The sequence below is a fragment of the Podarcis bocagei genome, assembly GCF_964188305.1.
Source record: "Podarcis bocagei genome assembly, chromosome: 8".
Lineage (NCBI taxonomy): Eukaryota > Metazoa > Chordata > Lepidosauria > Squamata > Lacertidae > Podarcis > Podarcis bocagei.
Genome location: NC_138133.1, coordinates 85444896 through 85459882, shown reverse-complemented (window position 1 = coordinate 85459882; position 14987 = coordinate 85444896). Strand labels below are relative to the sequence as shown.

At 43.5% G+C, this 14987-nt stretch overlaps 1 protein-coding gene across 1 annotated transcript in view; it reads left to right on the top strand.

Annotated features, from left to right (window-relative positions):
* The window catches only part of COL22A1 (collagen type XXII alpha 1 chain), a 194095-nt gene that overhangs the window by 26278 nt on the left and 152830 nt on the right, over window positions 1–14987 (top strand). The window contains exons 2-3 of the mRNA XM_081204329.1: window positions 1351–1515; window positions 3943–4509. Coding sequence (XP_081060455.1) covers window positions 1425–1515; window positions 3943–4509 — 658 coding nt within the window. The 5' untranslated portion in view covers window positions 1351–1424. The remainder of the gene's footprint in view (window positions 1–1350; window positions 1516–3942; window positions 4510–14987) is intronic.

Genomic DNA, 14987 nt, shown 5'->3' with positions numbered 1-14987 from the left:
GCTTTGGAAGTCGAACAGACTTCCGGAATAAGAATAAGATCCACCATTTGACAATTGACTCAAAACCTTAAAATGTATTTTATACAATTGACTTTTTATTTCTATTTCTATTATTTCTATTCTTTGTATATTGTATTGTTGTTTCATTGCTATGGCCGATGGCTGCTGCAAATAAAGATTCATTCATTCATTCTGGAACAGATTCCGTTTGACTTCCAAGGTAAAACTGTATATCCTGAGCTTTCACACTTGCATGGGAGTGCGAGACCAAAAGCACTCTTTTTTTTTTTTTTTTTTTTTGTCTTGGAAGACCAAAGAGTGAGAGGCTTTCATTCCGGCGCAACCCAGTTGACTCATTCCAGAATGAACATCTTTTGGCCTTGTGCACTGGTACAAGCTCTGGACCAAAAAACAGGACATTCTGGGATCCAGCCAGAAGCTTATTGGCTTCTGTAATTCCAGGACGTCCTGCTTAAAAATGGGATGGTTGAGCGGTATGTATTTGTCCACCATGTTATGCTACACATGTAGGCCCCAGCATGAGCCTTCAAGCCTGACTTTCATATGTCTCCGAATACCAGTCACTGAGAATCAAAATTTGGACTTACTGTAGCTCCTGCTTCCATCCGGTTGGCCACTGGAAGAACAGGATGTTGAATTATATAGGTCTTTGGCCTAAGTCCTTATTATGTTCTTAATCAGCTCCTATTCTGCCTCTTCTACTTCCCTACATCACCTCCTATTTACAGCAATACTTCGCAGAAGAAACTGATTTTATTTTTTATTTTATTTTGCAGGAGGCACAAAGATTTACACAGGGAGGGTGCAACTTAGGTTAAACATATACAACAGCAGCCAGGTACACTGCTGTGGGTATAATCTCACAATGTTCAATCAGTTCTGTTCAGAGGGAATGATTGTAAATAAACATCCCAGGGAGGCACAAGTCTAACATGGAGGGGCCCAGCCCTGGGGATAATTTCCGGTCTGTTGCCTTGAGTGTACTGTCAAAGATGGACTCGTGTCAACCTAAATAATGCGCTAATCTTCTCCCTTCAGATAACTGGGGTTGTGCTTGTAACAAAGACATTTTAAGCTGCTTTTTTTGCACACTGGTGAACTCTGCACTGTTGCTTTTGTCTGTGTACAGTTTGCAGCGTCTCGAGGAAAACCAGGAGAGGAAGCAGCTTTCCAATGAAAAGATGTACAGTTGTAAAACCATTTTTTTTATTTTCTCCTCCTCTAATATTCTTCCTTTCTCCTCCTGCTCTTGTGGGTTGGTGATTCCTTCACATAATAATTACATTATGCTCTAATTTTTCCTGTGTCTTTTTCTCTCCCCACTCCTAGACATGGATATGTAGAATAACTACCATTGTGGAAGGAAAAAAAGGAATACAATATTGGAGAAGAAGAAGGGAGTCATGTCCTTTGCAGGAAGATACTCGATACCTTCCACCTTGATTCTGCTTTTGCTGCTTTGGGGTGGAGAGAACGTTCAGGCACAGAGAGCAGGTAAGGAGGGGCACTCTTTGTAATTGAATTGCAGACAAAGGAATTATTTTGTCCTTTTTTGTTTTTTCCACGTGTTGTGGTGTGCAGATCAAAAATCTGAAATGGATGATACATGACTTTTTTTAAAAAAAAATACCATTTCTTATATAGAGTTTCAGTAATCCAGACAACAACCCTATAAGGAAAGGTAAAGGTTAAGGGACCCCTGACCATTAGGTCCAGTCGTGACCGACTCTGGGGTTGCGGCGCTCATCTCGCTTTATTGGTTGAGGGAGCCGGCGTACAGCTTCCGGGTCATGTGGCCAGCATGACTAAACCGCTTTTGGCGAACCAGAGCAGTGCACAGAAACATCTTTTACCTTCCCGCTGGAGCGGTACCTATTTATCTACTTGCACTTGACGTGCTTTTGAACTGCTAGGTTGGCAGGATCAGCGACCGAGCAATGGGAGCTCACCCCGTCACGGGGATTCAAACTGCCGACCTTCTGATCGGCAAGCCCTAGGCTCTGTGGTTTAACCCACAGCACCACCCGTGTCCCAATAAGGTAGATCAACATTATTTATTACCTCTGTATTCTGGTGACTGGGTCAGAGTCCTAGTGGCTTACCCAAGACCACTTGGCTAGTTCTTGGCCAAGGTGACAGGTGAACCAAGGACTTCTCAATTGGTAGGTCAGGTTGCAATCCCACGTACATTTACTTGGAAGTGAGTTCCGTTGAACCCAGTGGGAATTGCATTTAAAGAAAAATGCCACTACTCCATTGTATATCTTCTAGGCAGCATGTAGGACTCTGCTAAACCTCTGGAAGAAAGAGGGGGATGCGCTGTTTTGATTAATTGTCAAATGATCTGATAAACACTTGTGATATTAGTCATAGATGTAAGATTGAGACAAACTGGCAGTAGGAATGAAATGCATGACAAAAAATGATTTGTGGTTAGGAATGCATGTGTTTGTCGAAAAGGTCCCTTGTTTCTGGTATGGAATCCCTGCATGTTGCAACAGCTTCTGGGGTCTATTCCATACTGCACTGTCAGTTCACACAGAAGACTGTCCTGGCCTCCTAAATCTTCCTGTTGTTCTCATGACTACTGAGATCATATCCTAGAACATGCTTCTCTGGAGCTATGCATTGCAAAAGTGCATTTATTTATTTATTTGTTGATTTATTTAATCATTTATAGCTTAAGATCAGTTAACCATAAAATTAGTAAAACTTCCTTAAAATACCCAGTTGAAATAATAAAAAGGAAGTCTTCACTGAGGATCAAAAGGGGATTGAATCTGTCTGATCACAGCTGGGAGGAAGTTCACAGAATTGGACCCGTAGTGATGAGATCCTGGTGGATATAAGATATGCAGAAGACCTCAGTGATTGGGTAGGGATTTAAAAAATCAGATGAGCCTTAAGGTATCAAGTTGCTAAGGGCCTTGAAAATTAATTCACAAAACTTGAACCTGGCCTAGTAGCATATCAGCAGCCAGTGCAAGTTTAATTTAGTCCAGTGAGTCCTTCAAGGACATTATGTTGACTGAGCCTTTCTGAAGAATCTCTGCTAAACCTCCGAAGAAGCTCTTTGGAACATAGTTTGAAAGTCATTGGTCTAAAACTGCATTCATTCAGTGCATGAAAGCACTGACTTGGTCAAAGTTAAAAGCTTTATTCAGGGATAATCATGTATGCTTTGAAATATGAGGTCAAGATGCCCTCATGCTCTCTCAAAATGGTGTCCTGGGTTTGATCCTTGACTCGCTCTTCACTGGCATGTAGCAACACTTCCTTACCAATTGAATTCTTGAGTTGTCAAAAAACTCAATCTCCAGTCCAGTGATTCACCCCCTTGTCAACACTTAGGTTTTGTTGTTTGTATATATATAAAACAAATCTTGTAAAACTTCTCACCGCTGTAAAAGAAAGCATTTCTCCAGGCTGACAATAAATAAAATATAATGGTGCTTTTAAATGAGAACATGGAATGCCAACTGTTTGCTATTACTGTCTGTGAAGGCAAGTTTGAAGGCAGGCAACTCTTGATCTGCCAAAAAGTTCTTAAGCATGTTGAGTTAAAGGGGAATGGAAGGAGGGGGAACAGAGAGCAGTCTGTTAAGATTTCAAAAGAAAATAGTTGCCTCATAGACATGCAGACAGAGTAGGCGAAAGCACAGCAGCCACAACAGAGAGAGAAAAGAGAGAAAGTTTGCATAACAAAGCAAAATCTGTTTTCAGATCTGCTTTGGGCCTTACTAAACTCTAAGGACAGACTTGGTAATGGTTCTCCAAGGTGGAACATGTTCTGTGGAAGGCTGACCCGACATTCCCCCAAGCAGAAATTGCTATGATGAGCAGAAATGTCCCCAGATGTTGTGATGTTGGTGGCTGTCTTCTTCTACCATGTCTCAGGAGATACTCATTTTCCCCTTGTAGGTTGCAAGAACGTCCACTATGACCTCGTCTTCATCTTGGACACCTCCTCCAGCGTGGGGAAAGAAGACTTTGAGAAGGTCCGCCAGTGGGTGGCTAATCTGGTAGACACGTTTGAGATCGGACCAGACAAAACCCGGGTTGGTGTTGTCCGCTATAGCGACAGACCAACTACTGAATTTGAGCTTGGGAAATATCGGACTCGGGAGGAGATCAAAGAAGCTGCAAGAAATATCAAATACTACGGGGGCAATACAAATACTGGTGATGCCCTACGGTACATCAACACATACAGCTTTTCCACGGAGGCTGGTGGGAGGCCAAGTGACCGCGCCATCAAAAAAGTGGCTATTCTTCTGACGGATGGCCGGAGCCAGGATTATGTCTTGGATCCAGCCACTGCAGCTTATAAAGCGGGCATAAGGATCTTTGCTGTAGGGGTTGGTGAGGCCCTCAAAGAAGAGCTGGATGAAATTGCTTCAGAGCCCAAGTCTGCCCATGTGTTCCATGTCTCAGATTACAATGCTATTGACAAGATACGTGGGAAACTGAGGAGAAGACTTTGTGAAAGTAAGTAAGAAAGGCATTTCTTTGGCACAAAGGTATTCACAGTGAATCTTCTATGGGCTTGGAGAGATATGGCTTCATTAGATGTGGTAAAATGAAGGTACTGTGAAGTCCCGCCACATGTCAGGTTTAGATTAAGAATGAATAATTTTATGTAGAATGTTTTAACATGTACTCTTTCTATCTTAGCATTCTACTTGAATTTAAGTCAATGGATGTGGCCTTGGACCCATGCTCTCATGTGGACCTGATGGAATTATAATTAGCAATGTACACAGCCTGTGACTATTTCATATATGATGATGCCATCACACATGAGCTTTTCTTCACTCAATGTGACTTGTAAGATTGAAAGAGAGATGATGTGTTCACTTAAAGGCACCTAGGGGAGTTAGGGGATAGTAGCCTGATATCTAGAGATCTCTGTTGCGCGGAAGGCCTACAGTTTAGTGGTTGAACATCTGCCCCGCATGCAGAAGGTCTCAGGTTCAATCTGTGGTATCTCCAGGTAGGACAGGGAAAACCTTTTGCTAGAAGCTTTGGAAAGCTTCTGCCAGTCAGTATTGGTAATACTGAGATAAATGGACCAATTATCTGACTTGATAAAAAGCAGATTGCACATTATGATAAGGCCATTATGGAGACAGCCTCCAGCATATGATAGAAAACAGCTTTTCACATTTAAATTTTATTTTAATTGAAAAGCTTCACACACACACACACACACCATTAAATAGACCACAGGAATCTCCCAAATGCTTTGGATTTTGCATCTGAGGGCTTGTCCCCAGAGCAGTCTTTGGCCTTCCACATATTGCTAGACTCCAATTCCCATAAGCCCCAGCCAGCATGACCAATGGTCAGGGATGATTGGAATTGCAGTCCAGCAATGTCTGGAGGGCTAAATATTTCCATACCTGATGTACAGCTGTCTTCTATTGAGTTAGAACATTGGCCCATCAAGTTGAGTATTGTCTACCCTAACTGGCAGTGGTTTTCCAGAGTTTGAGATCTCCAGTCCTTCCTTCAGATGTCAGGGATTGAACCTAGGACGATCTGCATGCCAACCAAATGCTCTATCACTGAACTACTGACCTTCTCTGTGTGTGAGGTGTCCCATCTGATTTAGACCTTTCTGTGTGCTCTCTTAGAAGTTTCAGAAATATGCTCCTTGGACGTCTTCATACAGACGAATCAGGCAAGGTCTTGTCGTAGGATTCAGCAGACTTGCGGTCTTGGGCAGTTGTCAGTTCTCAGAGAGCTGAGAGGCTAGAAGATGTTTAAGGCAGACATAGGAAACAAACGTGGCTGAGGTTCAATTTACACATTGGGCAAAATCTTACCATTCTTTCCTCTGCATTCCTGTATTCTGAGCTGCCCGGGCAGGCTGAGAATCTGACTAGAGGAAGTGTGACAGAGAGAAGTTGTTAATAGCTCTTCCCCTTTTAAACCTTCCCAGAAAAATCCCCCTCTCTAAGCTGATGGGGAGAAGATACAGGGACTCCATCTCAACAATGCAGAAATCTGGGCAAGCCTTTGGAATGCCATGCAAGCAATGCATTCTAAAATAGCTGGATATCGAAACCTCGTTGTGATTTACATGTGCTTAACACAGAGACGTGGTCATTAAAGTAGCTCAGGTTGCGCTGGCTGGCTAAGAATATTCCTTTCTCCTCTTGGTGGTGCAGCACACTGCTTGTTTTGGAACCAGCCGGTTATTTATTCTAGCTGAAATTGCAGGGTTAGTGTCCCAAACTCCCCTGACATCAAGATGTTACACTCAAAAGGCTGGTTTCCCTCCTTTCAGCCTACAGTATGATCATCTCCAGGTTTTAACGTTGAAATGTCCTCTGGTGTAGTCGGGTTGATGCATCCAATCAGGGGCATACAAAGGGAGGGCACCGCTCGCATGGTGTCTGTACGGGCTGCTGCATATGTGCAGTCTGTACGGGATGCCATGCATGCACCGCCGAATGGTTTGCCCCGCCCCTTGGCATCCCGCTCCAGGTGCCGGAGAGGATTCCTCCACCACTGCATCCAATTGATGGCTGGTTCATCATGGTTCCATGGGCGTCACAAGTTACTTTTGTTTGATGAAAATTCATTTCGTCACTCCTGGTCTGTGCTTGCAAATTCATACCTTGGAAGGAAGAGCTGAGATTTGACTTCTTGAGAATCTTACCCTGTATGTCAAGAGAAGACCATTTCCTTCCAAACTGATAAGTGCACGGTCACTTGCAAACAAGTTGTTTATTGAGCATTCATGCTGAATTGTTTGCTGGGAGGTAGTATGCCATTGCATCAAGTAAGTATTATCCCACACTTTCCAGGGCAGGTTTCTTTCCCTTTCCTTATTGCAAAGTTTGGTTTGTCTGTGTGATAATATGTTTCTGTGTGAGAGCTGCAAGTCAACTTTAATTTTGAAACCTCAATTTACCTGTTTGTGACTGAATCCCACTGAAAACAGTGGCAGTTTAGAAGCACACTGTGAACTATAGCGAAAACTATGGCTTTCTGCAAGGAATCCTGGGAACCGTAGTTCATTAAGAGGGGTGAGGGTTGTTGACAACTACAATTCCCAGCACCTTGAACCAACTACAGTTCCAATGTTGCTTTGGGGGAAACCATGAATCTTAAAGAGCTATAAGGGTGCTTCAGATGATATAATGCAGATATGAGCAAGGAATGATAGTTTATGGGTTAGTGAAACCTTCTGCTCCATTCATTCATGACACCCTTCCAGAGAATGATGTCTCTCTTGGGCTGACTGGCTTCCTTCTCTTTCCATAGTTCCACTCCCAGTTTCAGAGTTCTTGCAATGTCACAAATTGTGATTCCCCCCTCTCAGCTCTGCATACTTTTCAGCCCCCTCAGTGTCACTCATGAAGCCATAAAATCCCACACAAAACCAGAATGGTCCAAAATCTTTGTCTGTCTCGCGGGTCCCAAAATGGCTTTTCCTTGACCGTATCTCATTTCAACCCTCCAGGAGCTTTGCAGTTTTATGAATGCTTTCTCATTTTAGCTGAATTCCTGAGGGCTCGACAGGAATCTGGAGAGTGAATTGAGGCTCTACAGTTTCACTCTCCCAGATGTGTTCATGTACCACAGGCAATGTGGCAGAGCGAAACATGTCCTTTAGTTTGTCCTGTTCAGCTGGAATGGGACTCAGTTCAGCTGACCATGTGGCCCAATTCTCATGTTCATTTCTGGTCATCAAGCCAATGCAGTTTCTGTGATTGTTGGGAACCGATTGACATGCTGTTCACTGCTTTCAATGGTCTGTTGGCCAAAAGGCAATATATAAATAAGCCATAGCATAATATTCAATGCCAGGATCATAGTAGCAGCGATAGCTAGAAGCAAGCTTTGTGGGGCTCCTACCAGTGGGCTAACAAAATGACAACATTTTATTCTGAGCATGGGGTTGTTCCTAGAATTGTTCCTCTGGTGTTAACTTGAAAAAGGAACTAAAATCGCTGATTCTCCCGGTTTTGCCTTTACGTGGCATTCTTAAAGTGTGTGCTTACTTGAAAGTACCAAACCGATAGCTGATCCCAGGATACACCAGGCTCTTGTGAGTTTTGTTTGCTCATTGCCAGAGGGCTAGTTTGCTTCCCTTTTTATAGCTCCAATGAGAGGAGGATTTATTTTTGTGTGTGCAAAATGGGATTTGTCCTTCCACAAAATGCAAACATAACCTAGGAACTGGGGTCACGTTGGTCACCAACCCTGCTATTCATGATGGGTGGGTCAGTGAGCTACTGAGTCAAGAATTTGTCCCCATCTCAGGATGTCTTACTGCAGATTTTTTGTTAGGGAAGGGAAACAGAGGACAGCATTTGTTCTTCCCATCTCATGGGAGTGGTACCATCATCTAAGTATGTAGCTTCCAATGGAATTTTGTAAAAGCTGAACTCCAAAATGTAGCTTCCTATTAATGGGCAGAACTGGTCAACTAGTATTTGGGATGTCCTGGACGTGTAGGCTTTTCTGAGGGGAGGAAACCTAATGGCACCTTGTATACTGCCATCAGCTCCTTAGGGAGATAAAAACCAAATAAAACAATTATTTTCTGGTTGTAAAGCTTTTTGTTTTTTTTCTATAGGATCATGCAAATGCAGCCCCCCCCCAAAAAAAATACACACCAGCTAACACAGCAAATGAAATAGTACAATAATCACTACCTCTGCATCCCCATTTCATTCTGCTGTATCCATAAATACATCCCAACATAGGAGCTGACTCCTGGAGGGTCAAGGTCGCTTTGGTCAAATATAAAATATTTGAGGAGGTCAGCCTCCCTCCAAGGTTTATGGGCATTTCCATTCAATTTTGTGAATGTGCTGCATCATGTGATTGATTGTGTGGGGCTGGGCTGGCTTAGCCCCCAATATTTTGGTCAAGTTGGCACCCCTGCACTCCAATACCAGTTGAGCATCCTCCCAGATCCAACACTGTAGTATGTGGCTACTAGATTGCATCAAGCTGGATGAGTCACAAAGTGCAGGAGATATGCAGGAGACATAGGATCCAGGTCACATTGAAATGCAAACTTGATTAGTTTGCACTTTCCAAAACAAAATGTGAACTGAAACATCACTATCCTTCAGAATTTTCACTTCTGAGAATTTTGCAATTCAGTTTCCCAGCCAAATCATGTGTCCAAAAAGCATGTACTAGAGTAAAGTGTATTCATGAAGGAACATAGCAATGTCAATAATATGCAAAAGTGCATTGTATTAGGTGAAATCGTTGTGCACAATGTGTATATTAGGGGAAATTGCATGCAAAAATGTGTATATTAGGATTCGCCATAGAAAGCTGATGAATCCTCAGAAGGATTTCAAAAAAAATAGTATTTTTTTATTGAATTTATATACCACCCTGTACCCCCAGGTCTCAGGGCAGTTCACAGGATAAAAAGAAAAATAATTTTGCAAACTGATGTAGAGAACCAAACTTAAGATTTGGGGATGAAAACTTAAACTGAGAGAAATCCAAATTGACAGATTTGTCTATCCCTAGTCACAAAGCGGAACTTGGCTGGCATCTGTCTGTCTCGGGAGAAAATGGAAGACTGCCCCTTTGGAGGTGAAAAAAAGTTAGCTGATGTCATTCTGCTTTTGATGGAACCCAGCTCCCCTTTGGACTGCAGCTTTCTAATGGAACTTTCCAATTCTACATTCTCTTTTAACCAAACATCTAACGGATGTCACTTCCCCTGAAATTTTGATTCTTACATCTGACTTCCCTTCCCACCTTCCAGACTCTTGGTGAGGGGAGGAAGAGTACTGCTCAAGTCTAGACATGTAATTCTGTCTCTTTGATTACTGAAGCAGCTGTAGCGAATTGATGCCTCCCAGGAACAGAGGTTATAGTGGAGTGGGTGGGTGGAAGAGTGGGAACCCTAAGCGTCCACTGCTGATTAGAAGGCAACAAGCTGAAAACTTTGCTTGCGCATAAGGCTGCAGAGGGGCAATGTGGTTTGAGAATCTGCCAAGTTGTGTTTCGTAGCAATATGTGCAGTGGAAAGCACTGAGATGGAGTAAGGGTTTTGCATATCACTCCTGGCTTCTCCAAGGGCTGAATACAAAGATGCTCCACTAATGCAAATTCCCTGTTTCACTATTATTACTATTATTATTATTATTATTATTATTATTATTATTATTAAAGATCCTTCCTTTGCAAAGTTCCTTGAGATTTTCAAAGTGTAGTTAGGTATGCTAATGAAAGGAATGCCAGCAATAGAAGGAACAATGCTGAGCAGAGAAAACCGGGAGGTGATATGATAGGTAAAGGTAAAGGGACCCCTGACTGTTAGGTCCAGTCGTGGCCGACTCTGGGGTTGTGGCACTCATCTTGCTTTATTGGCCGAGGGGGCCGGCGTACAGCTTCTAGGTCATGTGGCCAGCATGACACTAAGCTGCTTCTGGCGAACCAGAGCAATGCACGGAAACACCGTTTACCTTCCCGCTGGAATGGTACCTATTTATCTACTTGCACTTTTGATGTGCTTTCGAACTGCTAGGTTGGCAGGAGCAGGGACCAAGTGACAGGAGCTCACCCCGTCATGGGGATTCGAACTGCCGACCTTCTAATTAGCAAGTCCTAGGCTCTGTGGTTTAACCCACAGCGCCACCCACGTCCCTTAAAGGTGATATGATAATCGCCTTTAAATATCTAAAGGACTGTCACATGGGAGGTGTGTAAACTTGTTTTCTGCTGCTCCAGAGAGTAGGACCCAAACCAATGGGTTCAAATTGCAAGAAAGGAGATTCTGACTAAGCATTAGGAAGGACTTTCCGACAGCAAGGGCTGCTTAGCTGTGAAACGGACTCCCTTGGAAGGTCATGGACTCTTAGGACCCAGGGAAGCTGGATATGGAGGAAGAAGAAGAACATCTTCTGCAGAAGGTCCCCAGTTTAATACTGGGGATCTCCAGATAGGACTGGGAGAGACCTCTGTCTGAAACCCTGGAGAACCACTGCCAGCCACTGTGTACAGTACTGATTGGACAAATGGTTTGACACAGTATGAGGCAGCTTCCTGTTTTCCTACTGAAGAGAATCCTAGAGTCGGAGAGAGCTTCGTGGAGCAGCTAGTCAAGCCCTCTGATGTAAGCAACGTTAGAGATTTCCAAAACAGATGGTTGTCCCCCTGGGGTCTAGAGTAGGGAGAACCTACTCTAGGTGCGCATACCCTCCAATATTTCTCCAATGTAAATAGGGATGTCCCATTCCATAATGATAATTTTACTATTTATACCCCACACATCTTACCTGGTTGCCCCAGCCAGTCTAGATAACTTCCAACATATATAAAAACATAATAAAATATTAAACATTTTTTTTTAAAAAAAAACAAACCTTCCCTATACAGGATTGCCTTCAGACGGCTCAGGGGTTGGATAACTCCATACCCTCCAACATTTCTTCATTGAAAATAGGGACGTCCCACCATACCCTCCAACATTTCTCCTATGAAAATAGGGACATCCTAAGGAAAAGTGGGACATTCCAGGATCATATCAGAAACAGAACGGCTTCTCTAAATCAGGGGCGTCCCTGGAAAATAAGGGCACTTGGAAAGTCTGGGTGAGTAGTTTAGACATCTGATGGGAACTGTTCTGAGACTAGAAGGAAACTAGGTGTGTTGGGATCGTGGGAATGGGCAAAAGTGCCGCCTCCCCACCAAATAACCAGCATGTTGGCACCTATCCTAGTTGTTGTTGTTGCTTTACATGACCTCAATACCTCAAGGACTGCCTCTCTCCATATGAGCCAACCTGGACCTTGTGATCATCTCCTGAAGCCCTTCTTTGTGTGCTTCCTCTGCTAGAGATCCAGAGGGTGGTAACACAAGGATGGGCCTTATCTGCGGTGGCTTCCCTCTCTGGGAATGCTCTCCCCAAGAAGGCTTACCTGGCGCCTTCATTGCATATATTTCGGTGTCAGGCAAAAACGTTACTCTTCAATCTGGCCTTGTACTGCTTAAACCTTCTATGACCTTTGAAATGTGATTGTGGGAGGGTGTTGGTTATTGGTTAGTATTTGTATTTACAGAGGTACCTTGGGTTACATATGCTTCAGGTTACATGCGCTTCAGGTTACAGACTCCACTAACCCAGAAATAGTACCTTGGGTTAAGAACTTTGCTTCAGGATGAGAACAGAAATTGTGCTCCGGTGGCACAGCAGCAGCAGGAGGCCCCATTATCTAAAGTGGTGCTTCAGGTTAAGAACAGTTTCAGGTTAAGAACGGACCTCCGGAACGAATTAAGTACTTAACCCAAGGTACCACTGTATTTATTATGTATTTTTTGTGCTCGTTTTCTATTTTTATGTTGTAAACTGACCTATGATCTTCAGGTGAAGGGTGATATGCAAGTTTAATTAATAATATAGTGGTACCTCGGGTTACATATACTTCAGGTTACATATGCTTCAGGTTACAGATTCCGCTAACCAGTAAATAGTACATCGGGTTAAGAACTTTGCTTCAGGATGAGAAGAGAAATCAGTTTCAGGTTAAGAATGGACCTCCAGAACGAATTAAGTACTTACCCGAGGTACCACTGTAGTAATAATAATTAATGGGGTAGCTCCTTCCTGTAAAATGTCACTAAAATGATAAGTAGCAGGGTACCCTATTACAGGTCACTAGAGCAAACTGAGAGTCTCAACAACCTGGGATACAAATGTGCACGTTGTTTTTTTTTACATGGTTGGTTGTAGGGAATCAGAGATACAGTGGTACCTTGGTTCTCGAACTGAATCCGTTCCAGGAGTCCATTCAACTTCTGAAATGGTTCGAAAACCAAGGCGCAGCTTCCGATTGGCTGCAGGAGCTTACTGCAGCCAATCGGAAGCTGCAGAATCCATGTCGGACATTCAGCTTCTGAAAAACATTCACAAACCGGAACACTCACTTCCGGGGTTGCACTGTTCAGGAGCCGATTTGTTCAGGAACCAAGGTACCATTGTCATGAATTTGGTATGCTGTGCCACATGGGTGCATTTTCAAAAAGGGTGTTCCATATTGTGAGGCTGGATAGGTTGCAGAGAAATGAAGGAAATAATTCCCATATACAGTGGTGCCTCGCAAGACGAAATTAATTCGTTCCGCGAGTTTTGTCGTCTTGCGATTTTTTTCGTCTTGCGAAGCACGGTGTCGGAAAAGTTTTGGAAAAGCTTCAAAAATCACCAAAGTCTTCAAAAACCTCAAAAAAGGCTACCACACGGCGTGCTATGAGTTGCTCCTCGAAGTCAAGTCGCAACTGTATTAACGGTGTTAAGAAAAAGGAAACAAACTTGCAAGACGTTTCCGTCTTGCGAAGCAAGCCCATAGGGAAAATCGTCTTGAGAAGCAGCTCAAAAAACAGAAAACCCTTTCGTTTTGCGAGTTTTCCGTCTTGCGAGGCATTCGTCTTGCAAGGTACCACTGTAATTGAACAGCTGATGTTATGATGCTAGGCACCCAGTTCATCAAATGGGTGCTATTCCCTTCACACCCAAGAAAATATGTTTAACGTATAAGTAGCATGGTTGAAAAGGGATGCGGGTGGCGCTGTGGGTTAAACCACAGAGCCTAGGACTTGCCGATCAGAAGGTCGGTGGTTCGAATCCCCGCGACGGGGTGAGCTCCCGTTGCCCGATCCCTGCTCCTGCCAACCTAGCAGTTCGAAAGCACATCAAAGTGCAAGTAGATAAATAGGTACCGCTCTGGCGTTTCCGTGCGCTGCTCTGGTTCGCCAGAAGCGGCTTAGTCATGCTGGCCACATGACCCGGAAGCTGTACGCCGGCTCCCTCGGCCAATAAAGCGAGATGAACGCTGCAACCCCAGAGTCGGCCACAACTGGACCTAATGGTCAGGGGTCCCTTTACTTTTAGCATGGTTGGAAAGACACTACTTGCCCCTCTTATATGTATTCTTTTGCTTTTCTACCTCTCTCTCTCTCTCTCTCTCTCTCTCTCTCTCTCTCTCTCTATATATATATATATATATGTGAAACAACTCTAAGCGGGGATCTGATACAAATATGGAATCTGAGAAATTGCATTAGTGAGCTGCAGTGACATCTGCTGGATGTTTTTTTTTTAATAAATAAATAAATAAATAAATTAGGATTCTTTCTGAGCAAATTCCAGTAAACAACCATGTAATGCTGCACGACAAATCAGAAGGCCTTTTCAATAAATCATCTTGATTACTTTTAATCGAGGAAGTGTATGTGCAGCCCAAATGACTGTAAAAATCGCTCTTCTATACCAGAACAGCTGTGCAATACTGGGCTTTGAGGCGCTCAGCCTTTTAAGACGGCAACAGGGTTTGACTGAATTTTTTAAAAAAATGATTTGAAAACAATTATGTGACAAATTTGCATGGCTTTCAGCACCCATTGAACAAGACATACTGTACATTTGGATGTGAAGGACCCAAGAAGATCAGGCCACTTATTTGAAACTAGAACCAGTGCATCAACTACCCTTTGAAAAAGGTCATCGTTCCTATCTATTCTCACCACGCTCAAAGCCAAATGGCCAATTTCAGAAAGTGGACTAAAAAATAACAATTTCTACCCAGCTCCAGTGTCTGGCATGCAGTTCATCTCTTACCATTTGCCAGAACAATGATCAATGGGTTTAAAGTACCCCAGGGTCCCTTCACAGACTCGCCAGGCTTTCATGGCTGGCCCTATGCCCCATCCCTTCCACCCTGGACTGGGTGCAAAGCCAATCCTAACCCCCAGCCCATCAGCACACAGCACAGATCAGGCCAAGAGATAGTGCAGTCCCCATCTGTCCTGCAGATGATCAGCTGACCACCATTCTCTGCACGATTTTCCAGACTTGTTTGAGGAAGTGCTTTTATATACTGGCTGGTTTGGGCCATGATACAGCCCAAGCTCTGCCTTGCCCCTTAAATTTGTTATTTGCCCTTCCTTTTCTGCAGTCAGCCACCGTGCCAGCCAGGCCA